General features: G+C 49.6%; 8 protein-coding genes across 8 annotated transcripts; 6 read left to right on the top strand and 2 right to left on the bottom strand.

Moving 5' to 3' along the window:
- Positions 1 to 24: 24 nt before the first annotated feature.
- Positions 25 to 1,808, bottom strand: FTJAE_1655 (uncharacterized protein; the record flags this gene model as incomplete). The annotated part of the gene is made up of 2 exons (XM_037347767.1): positions 25 to 1,581; positions 1,629 to 1,808. 2 exons carry the CDS (start codon positions 1,806 to 1,808, stop codon positions 25 to 27), a joined length of 1,737 nt encoding a protein of 578 aa, XP_037211223.1.
- A 641-nt stretch (positions 1,809 to 2,449) lies between these two features.
- On the top strand, positions 2,450 to 3,739 carry FTJAE_1654 (btn-1; the record flags this gene model as incomplete). Its single annotated transcript, XM_037347766.1, has 3 exons — positions 2,450 to 2,516; positions 2,567 to 3,631; positions 3,696 to 3,739. The coding sequence occupies 3 exons, from the start codon at positions 2,450 to 2,452 to the stop codon at positions 3,737 to 3,739; spliced, it is 1,176 nt and encodes a 391-aa protein (XP_037211222.1).
- A 448-nt stretch (positions 3,740 to 4,187) lies between these two features.
- Positions 4,188 to 5,424, top strand: FTJAE_1653 (nicotinate phosphoribosyltransferase; the record flags this gene model as incomplete). Its single annotated transcript, XM_037347765.1, has 2 exons — positions 4,188 to 4,256; positions 4,303 to 5,424. The coding sequence occupies 2 exons, from the start codon at positions 4,188 to 4,190 to the stop codon at positions 5,422 to 5,424; spliced, it is 1,191 nt and encodes a 396-aa protein (XP_037211221.1).
- Positions 5,425 to 5,707: 283 nt separating this feature from the next.
- FTJAE_1652 (nicotinate phosphoribosyltransferase) lies at positions 5,708 to 7,197 on the bottom strand (the record flags this gene model as incomplete). The annotated part of the gene is made up of 3 exons (XM_037347764.1): positions 5,708 to 5,828; positions 5,879 to 6,941; positions 7,002 to 7,197. 3 exons carry the CDS (start codon positions 7,195 to 7,197, stop codon positions 5,708 to 5,710), a joined length of 1,380 nt encoding a protein of 459 aa, XP_037211220.1.
- A 684-nt stretch (positions 7,198 to 7,881) lies between these two features.
- FTJAE_1651 (UTP4-u3 snoRNP) lies at positions 7,882 to 10,569 on the top strand (the record flags this gene model as incomplete). The annotated part of the gene is made up of 2 exons (XM_037347763.1): positions 7,882 to 8,899; positions 8,948 to 10,569. The coding sequence occupies 2 exons, from the start codon at positions 7,882 to 7,884 to the stop codon at positions 10,567 to 10,569; spliced, it is 2,640 nt and encodes an 879-aa protein (XP_037211219.1).
- A 4,562-nt stretch (positions 10,570 to 15,131) lies between these two features.
- On the top strand, positions 15,132 to 16,539 carry FTJAE_1650 (PNG1 with de-n-glycosylation function (n-glycanase); the record flags this gene model as incomplete). Its single annotated transcript, XM_037347762.1, has 2 exons — positions 15,132 to 15,634; positions 15,690 to 16,539. The coding sequence occupies 2 exons, from the start codon at positions 15,132 to 15,134 to the stop codon at positions 16,537 to 16,539; spliced, it is 1,353 nt and encodes a 450-aa protein (XP_037211218.1).
- Positions 16,540 to 17,495: 956 nt separating this feature from the next.
- Positions 17,496 to 18,602, top strand: FTJAE_1649 (e3 ubiquitin ligase Zswim2; the record flags this gene model as incomplete). The annotated part of the gene is made up of 3 exons (XM_037347760.1): positions 17,496 to 18,002; positions 18,050 to 18,461; positions 18,511 to 18,602. 3 exons carry the CDS (start codon positions 17,496 to 17,498, stop codon positions 18,600 to 18,602), a joined length of 1,011 nt encoding a protein of 336 aa, XP_037211217.1.
- Positions 18,603 to 19,286: 684 nt separating this feature from the next.
- FTJAE_1648 (zinc-binding dehydrogenase) lies at positions 19,287 to 20,434 on the top strand (the record flags this gene model as incomplete). The annotated part of the gene is made up of 2 exons (XM_037347759.1): positions 19,287 to 19,483; positions 19,537 to 20,434. 2 exons carry the CDS (start codon positions 19,287 to 19,289, stop codon positions 20,432 to 20,434), a joined length of 1,095 nt encoding a protein of 364 aa, XP_037211216.1.
- Positions 20,435 to 20,494: the final 60 nt, after the last annotated feature.

The raw sequence follows: 20,494 nt of genomic DNA, 5'->3' as shown, positions 1-20,494 counted from the left end.
ATTCTTTCCCCTCTAAATCACAGACTATGACCAATTCACCGAATATACAGCCAAGGGTCCTTTGTCGTCGCCAAATAGCTCATCGTACCACTTCACAGCGTGACCTGGCTTCTGACACACGGCGTCCCAGTCTATAGGCGTAAAGTTTGGCTCCTTGGGAGAAAACACACGGGGTTTGCGCAGCCTATCTTCTTGCGGCGATTTATACGCGATCTTATCTCCGATCTCTGCGAGTGTGTGAGATGAGGGCGTTTGCTGGAGACGTTGGGTGATGAGGTGGCGGAGGTGAGGATGGTACCACATCTTGTGCCACCAGTTCTTGAGCCTGAAGCCTTTAAGCCCGTTTATGTAGGCGTTGTGATGGATTGCTATTGGAGTTGTGCCGAAGAAGAAGTCTGTGTAGAGGGGAATTGTACCCCAGTTTGTGGAAGAGAGTAGTTTGTCTTTCATGTTGCGTAGTTCGGATGGTATGCCGTGAATGCGGATATCCCCTGGAACACCGCCTTTTTGAGATTCTTCGCGGATGTTGGTCTCGTTGGAGAGATTGACGAAGTAGCCATCTTCTTCGGAGGAACATGTTGGTGGTGCCGTGGTGAAGTTGTAGTCTAGACCGATACCGAACTCGAATCGTTTTCCAAGGAGGGCCGCATCTGCGATATCACGGACTGTACGATCGAGTGAACTTCTGTCGTTGAAAGCAGCAGATCCATTCCATGAAGATCCAACATGTCTCATCCACTCGCGCCAAATCTCCTGGTCTCCGATAACCTCTCCCATAAGAGCCTGGTCACTCCAAAGTTGACGACCTTTCATGGCCACTGCGTCAATCTTTTCTTTGGATCTTTTGAGAGCATCTCTCAATCCACCCATAGAACCCATGATAAGGCCGCTGTTCACACATCGTGGTCGGACCTTTTTGTACTTGCGCGCTGAATCGAAAGACCATGGGACCTTGTCTGTGTCTTGTCCATACATGTCTTTCGGCATGGGCGATTCAGGCCAATGCTCATAGTGAGGATCAGACCCAGAATAAGGGTCTGGAAAGCAATCTTTTGCTGTAGTGATGATTATGTCTTGGCGAGGTGGTGATATAGGAAAGTCAGTGCCAATGCTGAGATCTTTCCACTGCTTGCGTATCCTTGCATCTGCTTCGTCGTTAAGACGATGATATCGTTCTAGCAAAACAGAAGGTGGAAGTTGAAACCACATATCATATGCATCGACCAACACCGCTACATCATCCTCGCCCACATCGTCGCTTTTCGATTCAAGGAGTGTTTCAATAGCAGCGAGGAGACTTTCGAGCTTGGCGATGTGACTACCTGCAAAGTGCCACGCCGGTCGATTATATTCACGCTTCCAGTTTAGGAGAATGGGCATGGGGTATCCCATCGCGACGGCGGACATTATGGTCTTGCAGAGGTTGATGTGTGGTGAGTCTGCGGGCATGAAGAGACGCATGCGACGGGATGCGCTTGGTCTGGAGGATCGTTGAGGGACTGTGAGAGCTTTGAGATCTTTGACGGCGAGATTTGATGAGCCATGATGACCGGGAAGGATGTGATCAAGTGGTCGAGAAAGCTGATGTTGTTAGTTGAGTTGGTGATGGTGAAGTTTGGTTGACTTACAAGTCTCGTGTAAGCTATCCAAGAGACAAGGAAGAATGTGAGGGTGATGACTATCCACCTGAAGCTTTTCAGGTATCGAGGTATGAACCATGATGGCTTCAATTGAGCCAGAACAGGTCGGGCTGACTGTGCAGATGGAAACGATGCATCTTCAGGGTCAGCATTTGGGGCTCTTCTCATCCTGGAGGACGAGCGATGTGATATTGAAGACGAGGTCATTGAATCATCTGGGTCATGTTGATGGGAGTGCTGTGAGCAGCGTCGCCAATAGAAAATGGAATACTATAAGACCCTCGTGATACATGATCGTCATCTTATCTCTTCTCTTTCGTCTCTCATGATACTGTAGTCTAGGTATCTATCATGACTCTAGCCTCTGTAAACCATCATGAACCCCACTACCAACCGCAGATCTTTAGCATTGAATCAATACGCTACAGCCAATCACTCGACATCGTGCCCTTGGTTACGGCCCCACGTGGTCCAACAAGAGGCTCTACATCAGCTTCCTCTTCCATCCAATCTCTGTACGTCATTTTACGCTGGTGATGAATTGATTCGTAACAAGATGCTCTATAATTCCTTATTCAGGGTAAGGAAGGTATTTAGAGTCATGGCCTCTCGTATTTATCCGCGCGCGGTGTTTGGGCCTCCGTAAACCGTATTCGGCCAAAGCCAAGGGATAAATAAATAAGCTTACATTGCATTTATTGACTTTAAAGTATCGGCAGTTAATTTGTTCTTTGTTGAAAAGTCTCTTTTTCCCCTTCGATTATTTAATCTGACTCTTTCATGGAGAAATCGAGGTGATGGAGTTCAATATGGATGCTCAGAAGAGCTCGAGGTTGAGTGTCACGATGCTAACGTACCTCGGTTTTGCGATTCTCGGTAATTTTGACCGTCTTCACATGAAGCCTCCCTCAACTGACCACTCTCAGGCCTCGTGAATGCGATTGTGCCTTTCATCGTACACTCAGCAAATTATCTCATCATTCCTTATCCGCGATGGATCGTTCTTCTCATCGAGACTCTTCCAGCTTTGGCGACGAAGCTATTAATGCCACATGTTCTTCATCGTGTTCCCTACTGGATGCGTCCTCTCACTGTTGGAGCAGGTTGGATCATAGTGGCCATCGTCACAAATGTCACGCCGCCTAATATTGCACCGCCACTTCGAATCTTGACGTCAATTTTGGCATCGATATCCGCTGCTGCGATGGAAATTTCGTTTCTGGGAATGTTACGATATTACGGGCGTGTTGGACTCGCAGGATGGGGTGCTGGCGTCGCAGCCGGGGCTGTGTTCTGCGCAATCTTGCCATTTGTCTTGACTGTTTGGCTGGAGTCCTTTTTACGTGACTTTATTGACTGCATCTATGCACTTACAGGTGCCATGCTCGTCGCATTCTTTGTCGTTCTCCCAGGAGCACCTGTCAACTATCCTCACACGCATCAAGAAGTGTCAAAGGTGGATGTCGAGGATGCTTCTCTGCTAGCCCAGGATCCCGTTGAGCAGCTCTCACGCATGCTCAGCACGAGAAACCGGCTCAGTCTTACTAAAGCCATGATTCGACCATTCATGATGCCTTTGTTTGGAGCGTTTGCTATTCAGACTTTGGCATACCCAGGCATAGCTCGAGCCTTGCCTCTTCCTACATCGTATACGTCGTTCTTCTCTTACTTCACCACCTACGGCCTTGCTTTCCAGCTCGGCAACTTTATCTCCCGAACACACACGCTTCTCTTCGGACCCACTAGTACCAAGGCCGCTTTTACCATAATCGGAGCTTCGACATTCATCTTGCTCGCCAACTCGATCTTTCTGGTCTTCTCAGCAGAAGTCCTCGTTGGTTTACTGGCTTTCGGGGCCGGTCTTGGCGGAGGAGCAGTCTATATGACTATCCTCGACCGAGTGCTGCAAGATGAATCCTTCGAGTCAGAAATCAACTTGGAGTTTGGCCTGCAGATAGTGGGTGCTGGCGAGACTGCTGGTGTTATTGTCGGTGGGTTGCTGGGTGTGATGTTCGAGAGTCTGATGTGTGGAGGCACATTTACAATCACAAAAAGATGGTGCCACACAAGTCATTGATGAGAAGGAACAAAGACGTTAGAAACGGCCTGGATAGTAAGATTTTATGATTAAATGAACAATTAAATTCCATTAAGAAGAATACATCCGACTCACAACCATCACGAGCCAGCTCTCGATACCTAGGATGAGATCATGTCCTTCTAATCACACATTCATATTCTATAATCTCAAAAAAACAATGTTCTTTGGTTAGATAGAATTTCTTGGCATATACTGTTCGTTTCGTTCAAGTAGAGTATCCTTGAACCTCATTCGTCAGCTTCACCTATACCCATGAGGGGACTAGCCATAAGCACAGCCACCTCACTATATCCTAGGCTTCAGCTTTAGCATCAATTCTTATACCAGCTCATCAAACTTCTTCTCTTCACATGAAATTCTTCTCACTTATTTCATGACTATAATCCATTGTCATTGCCCTTCAACACAGCTACCGTTGCCCTTGTTGACTGGCATTCCTTGCCACCATGATGAAACGAAGGACTCACAACAAGTCTCGACACGGCTGTCGAAACTGCAAAAAGCGCCATGTCAAAGTACATACTCTCACCAAATCATAGAATATGTCACTAATCCTCCCAGTGTGACGAGGGAGGCCCTCCCTGCACCAACTGTCTAGCCCGTAATCTAGAAGGCTGCTCATATCTCACCGAACCACCAACCCAACTCCCAGCAACAGAGACCAGGCGCAGAATAGAGCTTGAACTCATGCACCGCTGGACATCATCAAGCTACAAAAGTCTAGCCAGTATTCCAGAAGATAACCAATGGCTACAAGAAGACATGGCTCGCTGGGCTCTTAAACACGAGTATCTCCTACAAGGCATGTTTGCCTTCTCAGCTCTCGAAGTCGCGCTCTGCGGCGGTGCTGTAGTTGTTGAAGAAGACCATGACACTTACTACGCCAAGTTGGCGGTGGAGTACTACGATAAAGCGAGCCGCTCGTTCAGAGCACAGCTTGAGAACGTCAACTCTGAGAATGCCCAGAAGATCTTCATGTTCTCGTTCCTCGCTGTTGCTGTAAACATGGCTCTCGGCCAATGCAGTGCCTTTGAAGAGCTTCACGAAGGTGTTTTGGAACGCATGGTGACATTGTGGGAGCTCCTCATGGGAAATGCCTCTATCGCCAATCAGCACTTCGACGCTTTGATATCAGGAGCTTTATCGCGGTCTACAGAGGCTTTAATGTTAAGAACACAACTCCAGACTGAGACACCTACATCGTTGAGCAAAGAAACCGAGGACGCTCTGGAGAGTCTAAGCACTATCATCAACAAAGCCTGCGACACACCTTCTGGTTCAACTCCCAACGACCAGTCCGAAGCCAGCGTCCGAATCAGCTCTTACCGCACCAGCTTCTCCGCCATACAAACGTGTTTCGTCCAAGATTCCAAAGATGTCTTCAAAGGAATGGCCATAGGATTTCCAGCTCTGGCAGGACGAGAGTTTGGGCTAGCGCTCAAGAGTTCAGATCCAGTTGCTTTGCTTCTTATGGTCTTCTGGGGAGTGCAGCTTGACACGTTGGGCAAGATCGCTTGGTGGGTAGGCACGTTTGGTAAGAAGATGGTGGATGAGGTCTCAGAGATGCTGTGGGAACCTGATCCTGAGTTTGAGGTTATGACTATGTCGGAGTGGAGAGAGTGTATCACTTGGGCGAGGACGGAGGTTGGTCTGACACCCATCGTCGAGACTACCAAGGAGTAATGATTTATGGCTGCATTTTGCATGTGTAGAACTATGCGGCGTGAGGTTTGGGTTTGGACTCACCACTTATTCAGCTTGTTTGTAGGATACGCAGATACCCAACTCAGTTTAACATCATTTTCTGTGATTGAGCGGCGTTCAGATCTAAACCAGCATTACAGCATAACCGATTGGTCTCAGATGATCCAAGCTTGCGCTGTTTCCCGTCTCTTTTCTGGTGCTTATGCGGCCCTCCCTTAATCAAATCGGCAATGTTTGCCTGGTATCTTGGTCTATTTTCTTCTTATTCCTTGCCCCATCGTGAGGTTTCGTCGCCCTCCTTCCACTCGCGCTCGACATATCCAAGCTCCTGCTTGACCTTCTCCACAGTCTCCTTGTCACCCGTGTTCTTTCCGATGTTGTCACTATGACAAGTTAGTCAGTAATATTACGAGTCTAGATATGGAGCACTCACCTAATCTTGACAGCTGGGCGGCCTGCCGCCGAGCTGATCTTGATGACAATGTTCAGAGGCACCGACTTTTTGCCAGTCGTGAGGTGCACAAAGTCGTTGGTAAGGTATGTTCCCACACCAAATGTTGGCTGGAAGCCAAGGTCCTCAGCAATCTTCTTATACTCGAGACACCTCTCAATGTTCAGTGAGTCAGAGAAGACAATCAGCTTCTTGTCGGTAATACCCTGCTTATCGTAGAACTCTTTCATCCACTTGGTGTACTCTGCAGGGTCACCAGAATCTTGTCGAATACCAGCAAAGGTCTCCGCATATGTCTTCATGGTTCCGTCAGCCTTCTTGAAGGTCTCTGCTGGGAAGCCACCCTCGATAGTTTGCACAGGCTGCGTGAAAGCTCGCAGAAACTCTTGAGTTCCAAAGGTGTCGGTCAAAGCAATGCCGAGCTTGTTACCGAAACAAGCTACCCAGTGTCGCAGCGCAACCTCAGTAGCAGACCTGTAGTCACCGATAATAGCGGCAACACCCATGAACCACTCGTGGGCGACAGTTCCTACGGGAGGGATGTTGAAGCGCATAGCGAGATGGACGTTACTGGTTCCAGAGAGCTTGCCAGGGAATCCCTTCTTCTCAGCTTCTCTGGCAGCTTGCACCAATCCTCGGAATACAAGGGCCTGGGTGTGGTAGTCGCGACGTCTTCGTGTGCCGAACTCGGATGTGATGCATCCTGCCTCTAACAGCTTGAGACCCTTCTCGAATGCCTGCTTTTCTTGGCCCTCATAGTTCCAGTCTGTGTCCATGAACTTGAAGTACGCCTCGGATGTCAGAGCAAGCATGGGGATTTCGTAGAGGATCGTGTCGACCCAAGTGCCCTTGATCTGTATATCGACGTCGCCCTCAATGGAATCATCTCCATTATCCTCTCCGACGGGAGTGAAGGTAGCAACAACTTGTTCTCGGGGGCTAAGTCGGAATTCCTTGAGGAAGTTGAGGTAGTCGTCGGAAAGGTAGTCGCAGTGCTTCTTGAGGAAAAGGTATTCGTCGGTAGAAAGAGAAATGTTTCCGAGCTCTGTCCATCAAGGTTAGTCTGAGATTTGGGGGCGAGATCACCAAAAACTGCGTTCCATACTTCGAATTTGCTCTTCAAGCCACTTGAAGGCGGTACGCGACAGCTTCTTGTCTGGAGTTCGGTTGGTGTAGGCGTATGTCACAGGCACATCTTTGAAGAACTTAAAGACGGCACATTGCATCGTCAACTTGTATAGATCAGTGTCGAGGAAGGAGATGACGCCCTCCGGGAAGGGCGAGGAGCTGTTGAAATCCATGACGGGGTTTGTAGGTGTCGTTATGACGAAGTCGAACTCGGGGGAGATATGATCTCCTATTTATAGCTGGTGACTTATGGGGTTTGGAGACCAGAGTTCGGAGTTGCGGAAGTAAATCGAGGAAATCGTGGATAACGCGGCTCGGAAGAACGTGGACTAAGGACGAGGATGCTATTGAAAAGACAGGACCATATACGACTTCTGTGTTGTCGGTTCGCTGTAGGTTACGACGTTTGCGAATTTGCGAGGTTCCGTTGAGTCATGAGAAGAGGTCTAAAAACGACGGAAATGTGACGCATTCAGAAGAGATCTAACGTTAGAATAGCACGAACGAATGGAACCCACAGAAGAAGGGAAGCAGAGGGGTACGCACTGAGGGAAGGTGAGGGGTTGGTCGCGGCTGCCATAGTGGATTATGGAGGGGCACTAAGAGCGCTATGACCACACCTTATTTATCTTTTCTTTCCAAAGAAAAAAATTTGGTCGAGTTCGCGAGGCTAGCATTCATTTTTCTTCCTGAACTGGATCTCTCTCTACGCCTGGCTACGCGGCGTCAGGTTAACGTATCTATTTCTATTCGCGCAACAATTCTGAGTCGATCTTCGTATCTCAGCGAGTTAATACCTAATTCCGAATTATCACGCGACCGAGGACTCTTTTCAGAGCCCAGAAACCGCCGTTGCAATGGATATCCATCGATGTCGATTCGTTCCATACAAACCTTCAGCCATTAACGCTATAGCCTTCTCACACCCCAAGACGCGCTCGGCAGTACAGGCAAATCTTGCGCGACTCGCTATTGGACGAGCTAATGGCGACATCGAAATCTGGAACCCTACGAATGGCTCTTGGAACCAGGAGCTCATCATTCCAGGCGGAAAAGATCGAAGCGTTGATGGACTTGTCTGGGTCAACGAGCCTGACCAGGAGCTTGCCGATGGCCGCATTAGCGCTGGAAAGTCCCGCCTGTTCAGCATAGGCTATACTTCCACAGTCACCGAATGGGATCTTGAGACAGGAAGGCCGAAGAGACATGCTAGCGGTCAACATGGTGATATCTGGTGCATGGCTGCTCAACCTGCTGGATCCGACAAGGACACTCTCGGCGCCGATCCTCAAGATTCCAACAAGCTTATTGCTGGTACCATCGATGGCGAGCTTGTCATGTACTCCATCGAGGACGATGATCTGCGATTCCAGCGAGTTCTCGTGCGATCGCCTACCAAGAAGGCTCAGATGGTCAGCATCACCTTCCAGTCGCGCAGGGTCGCCATCGTCGGCTGCTCCGATAGTACAATTCGAGCGTACGATATCACAAAGGGTCACATGCTGCGTAGGATGACACTGGGCTCCGATCTCGTTGGTGGCTCCAAAGACATCATTGTCTGGTCTGTCAAATGTCTGCCAAACGGCAATATTGTTTCAGGCGACTCAACTGGCCAGGTTTGCATCTGGGATGGCAAGACATATACACAATCGCAGCGCATTCAGAGCCACAAGCAAGATGTCTTGAGTCTTGCGATAAGTGCTGACGGCACATCCATCCTTAGCGGAGGCATGGACCGACGAACAATTCTGTACAAGCAGAACAATGGTGCTGGATCTCGATGGGCCAAAGTTTGGGGCCGAAGGTACCACGACCACGATGTCAAGTCTATGGCTTCTTTTGAGAGTGGTAGAATCAGTGTTATTGTCTCAGGAGGTTAGACAAGTTCTCTCTATCGCTAAACTCTAGCTAACTCGGATACAGGACCTGATGCTAACCCCGTGGTGGTTCCCCTAAAGGAGATGGGACGTGAAAACCACCGCATGATGCCCAGCTTGCCTCAACAGGCTCCTCTATTGAGTGCGCCCAAGGCTCGATTTGTTGTCAGTTGGTGGGACAGGGAGATTCACATCTGGCTTCTCCGAAAGTCAGCCAATGACATGTTGAACGGCGCAGGCGACGAAGTCGACATCAACCAGAACCGCAAACTTATCAAGACTATTGTCGTCAAGGGAGATTCGAATATTACTTCCGCAACTATTGATGATGAGGGTTCCCTTCTGATTGTTGCTACTGCTATCGACGTCAAGGCTTTCAGATTAGAACACCAAGATCCTATCAAGCCTTCCGACGTCAAGGTCTCTTCTTCCGAGCTCCCTTCGAAGCTTGCAGGTGTGGGCGCCATTAAGGTGCAGCTCTCACCTAACGCACAATGGCTCTGCGCGATTCAGGAAGGCTCTCGCGTTGTCATGGCCGCACTCGACCCCGTCAGCCCCAGAACATCTCTCATCTTCTCGCCCCGTGTACAAAGACTCACACGCTTACGACGAAAAATCCCACGCTATATTCTCAATGGAGGTCTCGGCAGTTACGACAGGACCATTACACATGTCGCTTTCTCTCCAGACTCCAGGATGCTCGCTGCATCTGACATCGCGGGCTACATTGATACCTGGATTCTGAGCGATGGTGAGAAGGCCAAGCCCGAGGATGACGCGTCTTCCTCAAGTGAGAGTGACTCTTCCGACGAAGAAGAGGAGCAGTCATCGCAGGGCGTTGAGAAGTGGGCTCGTAACCCCAGTGCTAAACTACTACCCAAACTTCATTCTGCAGCTACTGTTCTGTCCTTCTCAGCCGATGTCCCCCGGACCAAGATCTCTCCTAGAGCTTCGCCTGATGGAATAAATGGCTCATCCGATCATGTGGACGACTACACCCTCCTCGCCATCACCTCGTCGTGGAACCTGCTTACCTTCCACCCTCTCCAAGGTTCTCTCACCCCCTGGTCTCGACGTCATGCCCGAAAGGACCTACCCGCTCCCGTCCAGGATCTCCTCGACCTAGCCAAGGGTGTCTTCTGGCAAGGCTCTCGTGCTTGGATCTATGGTGTCTCGTTCCTCCTTATGTTGGACTTGGCTCAGGACCTGCCCAAGCCTGTAGATGGCGAGATTAGTGAATCCACTGCCCCGGGTAAGCAGGGCCTTAAGCGCAAGAGAACAGGACCCTCGACCGGAGCAGGAGGCAGAATGGAGGTAGGTGCCATCGCACCCTCGCAAATTCGCAAACATACAGCTGGTCAGTGGGATGACATCGACATGGAGGATGCCCCCCGACCCGAGGACGCCAATAGCGACGATGAAGCGGATCAGCCTGAAGGTGAACTCGCCCAGCTACGGAACCGTCGTGAAGTGGGCAAAGATCTCGAAGTTGCCGAGACTGGCGGTGAACGCAAGAGCTGGTGGATGACTTTCAAGTACAGACCCATCTTCGGCGTCGTCCCTCTCAGCACCGCAAGCCAGCCTCTCGAGATTGCCCTGGTGGAGAGACCAACATGGGATGTGGACATGCCCGAGAGCTACTTCAGCGTTGAGCAGTGGAGGAAGTAACGGAGTACGAAAAATGTAGATATACGGCGTGGGCGATAAGCTCATGGATTGTAGAGCCATGTTGAGCATAGTTGCAAGGATGATGGCTGTCAAAAGGGTCTGGACTCAAAAAGCATGGTCCTAGTTTGTAGATTTGGATGTTTAAACTGGCTATGTAGACTAGCATACGGGCTATCGAATCAAAATTTTGGGATATCGGGTTTCTACTGCATACGTGTACCCATGTCTGAGTTGTGACCATGAAAAGATTTTGTCACTCAACGACATCACTCCTCGGGAGCTACCGTATCATTGATGAGTAGCGTAATAGGGTTTGAGGTCCCTGCTCCCGTCGTCCAGTCTCTGTTTCAAAAGGCTGAACATGTCTCGCATATAGGAGTGTCATGGATCAGACGAACTCATACCTGAGTCACGTCACGAGAACACTTACAGAATGAGTGACTTCTCGACTTACAGCTTAGAATTCTAGACTTCTATGACCAGAAGCAAGGGTCCGAATCGAGAAATAAGATCCCGCGGGTTTATACACTAGACTGTTGCACAACTTACCGAAATCGTCCAAATATTATTAACGAGGCCCCATTGCTCGCCCATAGAACGCGCGTCCTGGGCATCAGGAGGACCAAGGCCGTTAGCCTGACCCATTCGAGCCTGTTGCCGGAATAGCCTCATGTAAGAGAGACCATGTCAAGCCTTTCAAGGCATGTGCAAGAGTGTCAAAGTGAGTGGAGAGATCCATCCGTGAAGTGGCAGATACAGATGACAGGATGGTTCATGACATGGTTCGCGAGTCTTCGATGGTGAAGTGTATCCCAAGATCCCTGAATCCTCAACTCATGACGGAACCCACATGGCTCATACTTCTGATGAATCACTGGCTGCTTGATTGTAGTTATGGGTAGTTCTCAAGGGATACGTATCGACAACGGGTAATCCCCAGTTGTGGCTTCGTCATGCTTAAGTATTGAGTTACCAAGAAGAGAAAGAACTTGGAAACCACGTCGAATCTAAGTTGATCCCAGGGAAGATCCGAGTGAGTTGCCAATGAGATTGTCGAACAAACGATGAGTGATTGACATCAAGAACGGCATCTAGACGTTGAAGCGATTGGGCGATCAGCTTGGACCACAGTTGAGGTCATCTGGGCGTCTTTCTCAAGACTCTATGAGAGCGTACGTAGCACAGACTTCCCGGTAGCGAAATTCTTAGCCTCGTAATCTGATCTGGTCATTGACTTTGGCCACATCTCTTGACATCTCTCTTGTCCTCTTGGCAATGCTTATCAAACAAACCGTGTAAATTAATCTGCAAAATGAGAAAGACATCAAACATTCACAAAACACCAAAGTGCCTCTGGGAAATTGTTGAATCAGGAGGTGGCAATTGAGGAAGATCGTGTTGCGTAGACTCTCTGGTAGAGTTGAGATATTGGTGTTTGCATGTACGCAAGCAAGCCAAAGTCAAGATGACGCGGCCTTTGGCGGTGTTTTGGACCACACCCCCCGGTCGTAAGCGCAACAAGATGGGCAGGCCACAACTGAGAATGATTGGCTGTACATGACTGAGCCTGAAGATGCAACTCGATTGACGATTGGGTGTTCTTTTTCGGGCGACAGTGTGACACTGTTAAAATTCGATGTGGGAAACGGTGAGTAGATCATAACTCGACGTTAGGTAATTGAGAAAACGGACAGAGTCGAATTCGGCTCCGATTCGACCCCTGTGACTGAGTTTTGACACGACGCTGAGAGAACGTTCCCGCTGCCAAGAAGCTCTAGAGACGCAGGGTTAATTCCGTTCAGTGGTAACGTTGCCATGTAAGCAAATAGTCGTCCCTCGAGTGTGTGCTCTCTCTCTGAGCGCCTGTCAAATGGGATGATGGGATTGGACGAGGCCGCTTTTCCAGGGGCAGGCGCACGCGATACAGACGCCAAAGCCAGTTAAGCTTCTTTCCAAGCCCGCCCACTGAGCTGTATCAAGATGGCCAAGATGGTTTGTCTCTATGTATTGTTTGTTGGTTGTGGTTTGATATTGAGGTGCCTAGAGCTGTGCCATACAAGCAAGGCGTAAGGCAGATAATTTGACTCAAGATCGACGAGTATCAGGTATAGAGATAAAGAAGCATGTTGCAGATCGCTGTGGAGTACTGAGAACCGTACTGGGCATCTTGTTCTGTGTCTGTGTTGTCTCTTTCAACACTGCACAGATTGTCATCCCCATGGCTATGTGGAATAGCTTCACTTGTGAACCACATAAAATTCGCGAATATTGGGTACATATCGACTTTCGGGAAATAACGTCTTCGTGTTTATCTGATATGTAGGTATCCATGGATGTCCTCATAGGGAAATCATTGAAACAGAACCAAACTTTCTGGTGGGTTGGTGATGCAAGTCGATGGAGGCAGTGGAATTACAAGGGACAAGAGGCCGCGAGTCAAAGTGGATCTAGTGGAACTGGAAATAGTGAGCACCGCCACTGGATAGATGTCTCTGTGGCTAGTGAGTTCCAAGTTATAGAGGCCAATACAGAATGAGAATGCCTCAGAGGCCTACAATTGAAACCATAAGCGCGGATAGTTACTATGTCTCGTCGACTATCTATCTGCGATAGACATTGCTGCGCACGCCTTGTCCTACGTATTGCGAAAAAAGGATTGCGGGCAGCGTGGCTCAGTATGGGCTGTGCCACGATACTATTTCTTCGGGCGGCTTTTTAGAGGACCTCACCACTGCCTCGTCATCGCCCACCAAGACGAGGGGCACGTTCCCAGCAAAGTACCGATACTTGCTAGTCCAGGGCCCCAGGGCCGCCGAGTGACTCGCAGAAAACTGCAGCGGTCTTTGGCACCACGAGAGGGTTCTGTGCTAGAATTTGCGCCATATTGCAATAGAGGAACATTGAATGTAAATGAAACAGTACTCAATATTCGCTATTCCAGCTGATGAGTCCATGATTGCGCATTGAGTAACCTACTAGAACCGATCACAAGTTTGGGTATTATTTTTATTCAAACTTTAGAGTACTCCGTAGTCTACGCGGATATTACAACCCGTGTCGAATTAGTGACTGCTCACGCCAAAGACTCAATTGAACTGACCCGACTCCATCTTTACAGCGGCCGATCGTTTTTAACGCCAGTCGACGGTTTCCCCGCGCTTATCATCTGCTGGGTTCAGTTAGAGGCTTCACATTGCCACAGCCAGCACAGATACAGATTGTCGTTCCTTTCCCATTATTCTCAAACAGATTCCCATAATTTATCAAAACGTTTTTATCGCCTCTTGTAGTTCTTTTCTCCATCTGACCTTCTCAAAAAGTACTTGTAGCACAAGCAATTGCTGACGCTTGCTAATTCGCTGATGACGAGGATCTAGGCCAGGCGCCACTTCGCTTTTTCGGTGTTCCCTAGGTCGACGTACGTACGCACGCAATTCAAAGTGTATCACTCACTGGGAAAAGACTACGTACACTTGCCCTGGCCTGCTGAGATTGGCCCTCTAGGTTCGCCTCTTGATGATGAAGCTGTTGCGTAGACTTGAGAATAGTTGACCCGTTCTCACTCAGTTTGAGTCAAAAGGTATTATATATTCGTGAGGCTCATTTAATCGTTCACGATAGCGACACGCATCAATATTCGTAGCCTTCAGAGGCCGTAATACTAAATAACAATCAGAGCCTGCAAGCACTGACTTAACCATCCAACCTATCACAGACCAATCAATTCCGCCATTTTATAAGGCTCAGTGGGCGTTCTCTCAGTTCCCCAGTTCCCTGAGCACTCACCTCACTTGAACAAGAGTACGAGGCCGCTGTACCGGTACATGCCCCTGCGCCCAGCGGCCCCCACCTCGAGCAACAGTCGGCTCCCTCATTGGCCTGGCGCTCACTGCTGACGCGTAAACTGCCATCGTAGGCTCTGGCCCAGAGTGGGCAAGAGTGAACGAGACGCACACCCTCCCGAGACACCCCGTCCCTTTCCCTTTATTCCCCTGGTCCACCCATCGATTCTCATCGCCGCCTGCTCCTGCCTCTCCTCTTTTGTGCTGTCTGTCTCTCTTACCTGCCTGCAGTGGTCAGCCATTCGCGAGCCGTCAACTCCTCTCCTTTAACCCTTCACTCTCGGCGACGACGAACAAAAGAAGCGAGTCAACTTGTTTCTACGACGAAAGAGTATTCGACGATACTCACGACGATTGAGGAAAAAAGGAAAACAAACGATTCTGGCTACCTTAGTCATCAGCTGGTCAGAGCAAGCGACAACTCCCGCGGCAACAGTCAGTTGGTCATTCTCAGGACCAAAAGGATTCATCTGGACAACGCGTGTACCGTGGCAATCAGGCCTACCATCACGCACCTCTCGTTGCTGACGACGACATTTTACGATCAATATTACGACGACATATCTCACTCCGAGGTTTCTTGGACCTCGTAAATAGCAACAATTGAGCCATCAACTACCTAGCCCGATCACGTATCTGGGCAACGACATATACTGAAACATCTATCCTCAACATCTTCATCCACGAACTATCCACTTACAAAACAACATATTAGCAATTATGGCGGGCCAACGTACGCCTGCGGGCGAGTATGGCGAGGAATGGGCCCGAGATCTTCGGGTCCAATTCGAAGGCTTGTTGCGTGACAAGCGTATGAATGATCTCCGTGCCTCATCGCGACAAGGCTCTCCGAGCTTGGGAGAGCAATCTCCCCGTATGCGAAGCTCTCCGTTCCCCAGCGATAGCCGACCCTCGACATCCCAAGGACCTGGTCTTCCCTCTTACTCCGCCCTGCGACATCTCCCCAAGATCCCTACACCTCCCGCCGCTGGTGATCGCGATTCTCAAAAATTCAGAAACCTCCTCATCAGCTTATCATTAACACCAACCAAATACGAGAACCCTGGTCTGTTGGACGAGGCATTACAAACCATCCCATTAGATCGTATCTATGGCGAGGCCGAGGAAGAGACTCAGGTCTTGCAAGCTCAGGCTGAGAGTATGGGTGATGGACGACGGCCCGAATGGGGTTACCAAGACTGTGTCATCCGGGCATTATTAAGGTATGTCATTTATCATCCGATCTCGTTTGGATGGATTGACTAACACACATGATAGATGGTTTAAGCGATCGTTCTTTAGCTGGGTCAACAACCCACCCTGCCCCGTCTGCTTGTCTCCCACCATCGCCCGTGGCATGACTGCTCCTTCACCTGAAGAGAGTGCTTGTGGCGCCCTCCGTGTCGAATTGTATCAATGCTCTGCTCAACATTGCGGTGCTTTCGAGCGCTTCCCTCGTTACGGTGATGTCTGGCGGTTATTACAAACCCGACGAGGACGTGTTGGCGAATGGGCCAACTGCTTTAGCATGCTTTGCCGAGCTGTTGGAGGCCGTGTTCGCTGGGTCTGGAACGCTGAGGACCATGTCTGGACTGAGGTGTATTCAGACCACCAAAAGCGATGGGTTCATGTGGATGCTTGTGAGGAAGCATGGGATAACCCTCGCCTCTATGCTGAGGGTTGGGGCAAGAAGATGTCCTACTGCATTGCATTCTCCATTGACGGAGCTACTGATGTCACTCGACGATACGTGCGCAAGAATCAGCATGCTGCTGAGCGTAACCGATGCCCCGAAGAGGTTCTTCTCTATGTTATGCAAGAGATCAAGAACATGCGTCGATCCAACATGAACAAGGACGAACGATTCCGATTGGAGAAGGAAGACAGCCGGGAAGACAACGAACTCCGAGGCTACGTCGTGGCCTCAATTGCACAGGCCGTAACTGACTTGGTTCCTGGATCCCCTGGCGGATCAAACCACACTGGTGCAAGCGGAAGCGATACCAAGTTGCCTGCTGAGCAACCTGGTCGACAAACTGGCTCCACAGAATGGTTGACTGCCCAGCAGCAACAATCTGGTCGATATCAACAGCCTCGCGATCCCAGCCACCGACGCCCATTGCCTTGAAAGCCGCGCGCACATACACTGCGACACTTTCCTAGGCATCGCGTCAGAGCTGCGTGAACGTTGACACTTGTTGATGACAACCATAGCCATATCATATCCACCTGGGCAAAACACAATAATACCCGCGCCCGTGGTTTAGTACGATGAACAACCGATACCTCGATGACAGTACCACGGCCCTCAACCATACGACCTCCATGATACTATCACTTCGATGACCTTACGGCCACACACAAATATTCCCTTCATGTCTAATACTATACACCTTTGACAGCCATAGCATAGACTCGGCGTTGAACCATTTCAAAGAGGCTGCCGTCTTTGCGGCATCGCCTGTACCTACTACATCAACCTGCCTTTGGATTTCTTTTGTTATTTTTCTTTGTATAGGGGGCGCATTACGGCGGGGCATCTATGTTCCCTCAGGAGAGCAGGGGCGGGTTCAGTCCCTTGTTTCGGGGCGTTTGGCTATGTTTCTTTTTGGGCTATCATGAGCGGTATGAAGCCAGTCAAAAGAGATGGATCAGTGGATGAAGAAGATAGGATAAATCAATGCCAAAGAGCAGTTCCTTTCTAAGTTGACGTCTTTGTAGAATTGTGAAATGTAGTTCAGTGCACAGTGATTGAAGTTGTATGCAGCAACCCCATGAAAGAAATCACCAATCATCTCTCTACGACTCAACCGACATCCTTGAATGAACTCAATTATTTTCTTGAAACAATGGATGATTCACAGGGGGGTTTTGAGATGACGTTGACGTTGACATTGACGTTGACGTTGAAAGGATCAAACATGACCATGGGGAAGGAGTGGCACGTGACCATGCACCTGCCGCCACTGCCCAAAATGCTCAGGGAACCTGCCATACCCTGGAGGCAGTCACGATGAAATCACATTTTCCATCTTCCACAAATCTCTTTCAAACTATCGCAAGAAAAACTAAAGACTCATCAGAATGGGGTCGTCCAGTGTGAAATCAACTAGAGTTTTGCGTTCTGCTGATTGTGAGAAGCTTAAGGCGCCACAAGAGCCAGTCTTACCAGATCTGATTAACACGGTCAAAGCGGGTCAACCATCCCAGAAAGCCACGAGCGTTGAGCAAGATGCACTTTTGCCACCAGCACCAATGAAGCGCAAAGCCCATGAAATCACTGAAGAAGATGTTTCCTATCAAGCCGAGAAGGAGAGAAAGGTGAAGAAACCGAAAGTCACAAATGAAGAAAAACGACTTCGCAGGTTCAGACCCAAGCCACCTCAGTCGTTCCATGAGATCTACGACCGGGCTCTTTCTCAGCGCTTTTACGTGCTTAATCGCGTCAGAGGAGGAACCCAAGATTTCCCCGAGGAAGATGTTGAGATGACAGGATCGACTGGAAACATCTACACTGTTCATGTTGGAAAACAGCCGCGATGTACGTGCCCTCACCATGAGAAGGGTCATCAGTGCAAGCACATCCTCTATGTACGTATCACACCTGAAACATCGATCGCGTTATTGACAAAACTTAGGTCATGAAGCAAGTTCTGAACGCGCCTTTTAATCTCGTCTACCAGCTCGCGCTTCTGAGCACTGAACTTCAAACCATCTTTGCCTCCGCGCCTCCCATTTCGGCACCTGGACAAGCAGAGTCCGACAAGCGAAAGCCCATCGATGGCGATTGTCCCATCTGCTACTGTGAGCTTGACGAGAAGAACCAAGAGTCTATCGTTTGGTGCGCTGCCGCCTGTGGTCAGAATATTCACGAGGAGTGTTTCAGAATGTGGGCGCAGACAAAGGCTGGCGGGAAAGTGACTTGCCCCATGTGTCGCAGTGTCTGGAAGGGCGACGAGAAGCTTGTAACAAAGGTTCAGAAGGACAAAGGCGCCGTGGAGGAGGGATATGTCAATGTTGCGGACCAGCTTGGCATCAGCCGTGAGAGAGGTACATAACTTCGTGTCTGCGTACCGTTCTGATACTAACTGTGGTTTAGATGAGTCGAGCTATTCGCGATGGTATGGAATTCACAACAGACGTCGAGACCCGAACTGGGAGGGTAACAGTTCTTGGCATGGAGGGTGGTGAAGACCGTAGTCGTACGGTACAGACGCGGAACGGGCGGTTCATTCGCTCTAGTATGTGACAGGATCAACGTCGTGTTCATTTTTTTTTCGTCGAAAAGTATGATGATTGGAGTTTTGCTCTTTATTTGTAAGGTGTTAGCGGTAGCAAGGGCCACCCAGATTTGTTGCAGTCACTATAGTTGATGGCAATCTGGTGATCGAGGATTTCAGTGGTGGCGGAACCTCTCACTCATGTATGTATTATATTGCAAATCGAGGTCATAATGTAGTTCTGCTCATCAAGAGCACCCGTGGATCGAGTGGATCTGGTCAAAGTCTACATGTTTGAGGGCAACATGAATGCGGATAATGCCCTGGTGAAAGTGTTGAAGGATATGTTATTCCGGGATACACCTTTACTGCCCAAGTCGTATTAATCTCCGCCCTGCAATCCTATCAAAAGCAAAGTCCGCCATACGAGCTCCTCACATTGGGTGGTTCAGGCACCGAAAGATCACCGGCGTGGAGTTCGGCGGTTTCGGTGGGCCCTCCCCCGAAATGTCTCCACACACCGCCGAGGCACCGATCTACGCCGCCGTGGCATGTTGATGGACTGATTAAAGACCTGACATCCGCTGTTGATATCATGAAGCCAAACTCACTCATTCTTTCACTTCTAGTTGACTGACATATACCAAACCCCACAATGTCGAAACTACCATCTACCACTCGAACTCTTGTTGCACCAAAGAAGTGTCTCCCAGCAGAGTACACGATCATAGAGCAGCCTATACCCAAAATCACCAAGCCAAATCAGCTTCTTCTGCGTATGAAAGCCGTTGCCATCAACACTGGTGAAACAGGGTTAGCAGCTGGGCAGTTTGACTTGCTCTACAAAGCCTCGTAAGTCGACAACCACTCTTCACTCATAATGCAAGCTCACATATATATCGCAGCTATCCGATACTTTTTGGAATCGAAGGCTCTGGAGTAGTTGTAGAGATTGGCTCCGAAGTCACAGAGTTCAAGGTCGGAGATGCAGTCTACGGCATGGAGTTTGAGAAACCTCATCTCTCTAGACCCCCTGCAGCCTGGGCCTCGACATATGCCCTGACAGAGCCACAGTTCCTCCACAAGAAACCGGATCATGTTTCTTTTGAAGAAGCCGCTGCTGCGCCAGCTCTCGCAGTAACTGCGTACCAGGGCATCAAGCGAGGACTCCAGCTTCAGGGAAGAGATAGTCTCGCAGGGCAGACGGTTTACATACCCGCTGCTCTCAGTGCATCTGGCAACACGGCCATCCAGATTGCACGCAACTATTTTGGCGCTGAGAAGATCATCTCGACTGTCTCGACGCCAAAGATGGGCCTGGTTGAAGAATATCTCCCCGGAATGGTCACTCAGCTGTACGACTACAAGACCCAAGACATCGTACAGCTCATCGGCCGCGGCACCGTTGACTTTGCAATAAGCACCCAATTCTCCACCCTCAACGAAAGCATCTCCGTTCTCAAAACCGACGGCATCCTCATGAGCATCGCCAGCATCCCCAAAAGTGAAGTCATGGCAGAAATGCTCGGTCCCAAGTTCCCCAAATGGCTTGGTTGGATTCTCGATTTATTGCAGATCTGGTACAAGTGGAAGCTGCGCGGTACAAGGATTCAGTATGAGTTCATATCGGGACATCCAGGGCTTCGAGCGGACATGGAGGTTGTGGCGGATATGGTCGCTAAGGGGATGGTCAAGGCTGTTCACACGGCGGTGGACATGGATGATTTGGAGGAGGTGAGGAAGGGCTGTGAGAAGACTTTGAAGAGTAAGGGGGGGATTGGAAAGTTTGTGGTTCGTCCTTAGAGGGGGGATGTTCAAGTTTTATGGTCTGCAGAGCAGTTTGGGAAGACTGAATAGTTGATT

Source organism: Fusarium tjaetaba (assembly GCF_013396195.1).
Source record: "Fusarium tjaetaba strain NRRL 66243 chromosome Unknown NRRL66243_c0000030, whole genome shotgun sequence".
In the NCBI taxonomy this organism is placed as follows: domain Eukaryota; kingdom Fungi; phylum Ascomycota; class Sordariomycetes; order Hypocreales; family Nectriaceae; genus Fusarium; species Fusarium tjaetaba.
The sequence above is the reverse complement of the archived record's forward strand: the minus strand, read 5'-3'. Positions and strand labels throughout refer to the sequence as shown.